The following is a 5,013-nucleotide window of genomic DNA, read 5'->3' as shown; positions in this document are numbered from 1 at the left end:
TGCTCTCAGGGCAGGAGTAGTGTACAGGTCAGTTTTACAGTACAGCGTGCTGCTCCCAGGTCAGGAGTAGTGTACAAGTCAGTTTTACAGTGTGCTGCTCTCAGGGCAGGAGTAGTGTACAAGTCAGTTTTACAGTGTGCTGCTCTCAGGGCAGGAGTAGTGTACAAGTCAGTTTTACAGTACAGCGTGCTGCTCTCAGGGCAGGAGTAGTGTACAAGTCAGTTTTACAGTACAGCGTGCTGCTCTCAGGGCAGGAGTAGTGTATAGGTTTGTAATCATTAGGTCAGTTTTACAGTACAGTATACTGTATATGTATGTATTATGTATATGTATTATATGTATAACTTTTTTGAATTTCGTATCTTCATTTTTTTCTTTTCCAAGATAATGGAGAATATTTGGCTTGAAGGGATAAGGCGAAAGTTAAAGAAAGTAAAGGATGCCAGAGTCATTCAAGAGGTCAAACCTTTTTCTGGAGAGGAGACTGATACATGCAGGGTTACATTAAGAAACTGGAAGAGGAAACAAAAAGCATCTTCAGGTCCCCTGTGTCTACTCATAAAGACTACTTTTACTTTGCATGTGAAAGATCTACCAAAGCAAGTGGGAAAAGCAAAGGAGAACCAACAAAGACAAGAGCTAATTCTTGCAACGCTTACGTGTCATTCAAAGTCATCAAAGATGGAAGCTTCACAGGTGCTGTGGTCAACAAAATGCTTCAACACAATGGACATGATGTGTGCATGAAAGAAGAGGGAGTAAAAAATCGCATTGATGCAGAGTTATTAACCTTCATTGAAATATGGCTTGGTCAAGGACTGTCAATTTCAGAAACACTTTTAAAATGTGTGGACTGGGCAGAGCGTCATGGACATATGGACAAATATAATCGGAGATATTATGTTACACCTGAAGATATACGATTAATCAAGAAGACCAATATTGCTCTTAGTTTTCCTGATGCCAAAGACTGCATTAGTGTGGACAAGGTAGTCACATCAGAGCTTCAGGAAAACATTTGCTACTACCAGCCTTTGAGTGAAAATCAACCACTAATAATTGTAGTGCAGACACCCTGGCAAAAAGATATACTGAAAGAACAGCCCCATACCATGGTATTCATGGACGCTACTTACAAGGCCATGACATCGTATGGTTATGCATTTTATGCACTTCTCTTGACCAACTCTATCGGAAGAGCAGTCCCATTCGCTTACTTTATTATTAGTGAGGAATCAGCGGACATACTTGCTCTTTGTTTGGAAAAGTTTGCAAAACACAACCCTGGATTTCTTCCCAGGTCAGAAGTTTACAGTTTTGGGAGCAACGTTTTCTGATGTTTTGATGTATTTCTAGGTACAAACATGGCTATTGGATGGACAACTTGCATGAAGACAGCAAACTGTAAACTACCTTTTTACACAAACTGTTCATTTTGACAAACTCTACAGATGTTGACTTATCTTATTTCCTTCTCAATTCCTCATCATGTAGGTCGATAATGATTGACCGTGACCTTAAGGAACTCAATGCCATCAGAAGAGTTTTTCCTACAGCCAAGGTACTTCTTTGTTGGTTTCTAGATAGTTCAGGTGTGTTTGATTGGGGTTGGAGCTGAAATCTTCAGGACAGTCGATCTCCAGGAGCAGGGTTGGTGACCACTGATTTAGATGATCTAATGATTTTAGACAGCTCATCGTGATCTACGGTATAAAATAATTGCATTTTCTCCTTAAAGGCGGTGTAGCTAGTTTGTTCAGCTGGTTTCACTTCTGATTACATTGTTATAATTTTTTCTCTAATATCTTGGATTTTATTTGTGAAGTAGTTCATCACATAAATTCATCACTGTTATGCTGATATACAGGATCAGAAGTCACTGACGATTTATTTTTTGTTAATTTAGCCACTGTGTTAAATTAAAACCTAGGGTTGTGCTGGTTTTCTTCTATTAGTGATGAAAAGTAGGCGGATCTAGACGTTTTTAGGGCTTTCCTGTATTTTCGAATACTATCCTTCCATGCTGTACGAAATACCTCTAATTTAGTTTTCTTAAAGTTGCGCTCCATTTTTCGGGCCGCTTTCTTTAGAGCCTGAGTGTGTTCATTATACCACGGTGTGGGGCTGCCATTTTTAATCTTCTTTAAACGTAGAGGAGCAACTGTGTCTAGCGTTACCGAGAATGTGGAATTAAAATTTTCAGTGGTAATGTCAAGATCTTCAACGTTATTTCTCATGCTAGCGATTTGAGACAATTCAGGCAGATTATCGAGAAACGCATCTTTGGAAGTTATTGTTCTACCATATTTGTAACAATGAGTTTTATTTGCAGCCATAGGCCAGTGAAGCAAACATAATACCAGATAATGATCCGAAATGTCTTCACTCTGCTGAAGGATTTTAATGTGATCCACATTTATACCGTAAAACAGTATTAAATCTAAAGTATGATTACGAACGTGAGTGGGTCCTGACACATTTTGACTAACGCCCATGGAGTTAAGAGTGTCTTTAAAAGCCATTCCTAAGGCATCCGTATCGTTATCTACATGGATGTTAAAGTCACCAACGACAAGGGCTCGATCTGCGGCCAATACTAGTTCTGATAAGAACCCACCAAATTCTTTAATAAAATCTGTGTGGTGCCCTGGAGGCCTATATACAATAGCTAGAATAAATTTAAAAAATGTTTTATCCTTTAGTATTAGGTGTTGAAACATGAAGTACCATGACTTCAAAAGAATTGATATTTAGAGTTGACTTCTGGGAAATGCTAAAGAGTTATTGTATAAGTGCTGCGACACCTCCCCCTCTGCCTTTTAGACGAGGCTCTGTTTATAATAATAATCTTGAGGGACAGACTCATTTAAAGCAATATAATCATCTGGTTTTAGCCATGTTTCTGTCAAACAGAGCATGTCTATTTTATGACTGTTATCATATCGTTAACAAAAAGTGCTTTACTAGAGAAAGATCTAATATTTAGCAATCTGTGCTCGTAACAGTTGAACTTATTTGTCAAGTGTTTAGTTTGCTAACGTTTATTAAATTACTTTTAAGAGGTTTACGCATTATTTTATGTTTGCTAGTCCGGGGGACAGACACAGTCTCTATTTCATGTGATGTTTGGGAGACGGATTATACATGTGTACATTTTGTGATTCTGCGACCTGTGAGACGCAAGCAGACAGTTGGTTAAGCCATTCTGTCTGCTCCTTGACCTGGGCCCCAGTGAGTCAAGTTTTAGCATTACATTAAGACTATGTGCGCATATTTCTAGAACAGGAGGGAATCCCAGCCCAGGAGGGATGGAGACCATCTTCGTTTCAACAGGTCAGGTCTGCCCCAAAACTCTTCCAGTTATTTATAAAAACTTATACATTCTGCAGGCACCACTCAGACAACCAGCCATTTAGTGATGATAATTGCTATAAATCTCATCACCACGATAACAGTGAGGGGGCCAGAGAATATTACAGTGTCTGACATCGATGCTTGCGATCTCATGCATTACCTTAGAAGCCTTGCACAATTTAATTTGATTATTCGGATTGGCTCCCCGTATGTGAATGGTGGCTGGTGCCTCTATGTTAACGTTCCGAACAATAGAATCACCGATAACTAGGGCACTTTCAGCAGGTTTCCAGTCGGTGCGTCACTGAGTGGGGCAAACCTGTTCGAGACTGTAATCGGAAATGGTTCGAGTGATGTTTTGTCCTGCAGACTACGCCGTCTCAACAGTCACGAAGTTTCCCAGCTGCGGGGGATTTTCAACCGGAACCGAGCTGTGTGCACTAATAGTTGCTCGCATCCAAAGTGTTTTCTATGCGTCGTTAACTCTACGTATCTAGTAAGATTGGATGGCGAACTCTAATTCTAAATCTTCTCTGTCAGCCTAACTATTTCACCTGCATTTATCGCATATAAAAGCCCTCGCAGCTGACAGAGAAGCTAAGCTAAACATATGACATGAGGTGCAAGTAACAATAATAGGAATAGAAGCCATAACTCACCGGATTTGAAGTGCAATTCCAACTTACCAAGGTTGCTCAATGGATCGTAGTATACTCGCTTAAAAAGAGAAACAGTTAGCACACAAGACAAACCAGAGGCAAGATGATATTCCACAGTGTGAACAGAAAGCAAGCTAACACGCTATTGCTATGCTAACGGCGTTAAGTTAACTATCACTTTTGGTTTAGACTCTTCCAAGTAAATAACAGGAACAGGGTTATTGAGATATCAGGATAAGTTAGCAACGACAATAATAATTAACGAAAATAAAATACACTAATATTAGAGCGAAGTGGGTAAGCTGCACTGATACAAACAAGCTGCCGGCAGCGATGCAGGAAACAGGAAGCAGGAACAGGATAGAAAACAGGAAGCGGAGAATTCAGCCTGGTAAAGTGCTCAATCTTCAGCTATACATCAACATATTACGACGGAGAGTACATTTTGCAAGCGTAGTAGCTTTAGTGCATTCGTAAATGATCTGCAAAGATTATCAGTAGTAGCATAACAGGTTATATTATAAAGATCACGTTTCAACTAGAAAAGCCTTCTTAACTAGCCAGTTGAGTTTATAATCTATACTTTATTAGTTGCTTTGTTTTGCACAAGACTGACACTACTATTGCGCGGCATTATTCATCACGTGCATTTAACGATTGTTCTATTAGTCCGCCGCGATAATGTTGATAATAGGGGTCATAGCCATAGTGTAATACTGCGAGCTCAGAAATCAGACGAACCTACAGCGGTTTCCGAATTTCCGTCATCCACAAAGTACACGTGTCAGCTGCTAGCTCTCAGGGCAGGAGTAGTGTACAAGTCAGTTTTACAGTACAGCGTGCTGCTCTCAGGGCAGGAGTAGTGTACAAGTCAGTTTTACAGTACAGCGTGCTGCTCTCAGGGCAGGAGTAGTGTACAAGTCAGTTTTACAGTACAGCGTGCTGCTCTCAGGGCAGGAGTAGTGTACAAGTCAGTTTTACAGTACAGCGTGCTGCTCTC

At 40.2% G+C, this 5,013-nt stretch overlaps 1 protein-coding gene across 1 annotated transcript; it reads left to right on the top strand.

The window, feature by feature from the left end:
• Positions 1-3,899, top strand: LOC130559226 (uncharacterized). The gene is made up of 4 exons (XM_057342179.1): positions 1-59; positions 150-1,300; positions 1,495-1,592; positions 3,895-3,899. The coding sequence occupies exons 2-4, from the start codon at positions 492-494 to the stop codon at positions 3,897-3,899; spliced, it is 912 nt and encodes a 303-aa protein (XP_057198162.1). The 5' UTR covers positions 1-59; positions 150-491.
• Positions 3,900-5,013: the final 1,114 nt, after the last annotated feature.

Source organism: Triplophysa rosa, linkage group LG9 (genome assembly GCF_024868665.1).
Source record: "Triplophysa rosa linkage group LG9, Trosa_1v2, whole genome shotgun sequence".
Lineage (NCBI taxonomy): Eukaryota > Metazoa > Chordata > Actinopteri > Cypriniformes > Nemacheilidae > Triplophysa > Triplophysa rosa.
This window is presented reverse-complemented; position numbering and strand designations above follow the sequence as displayed.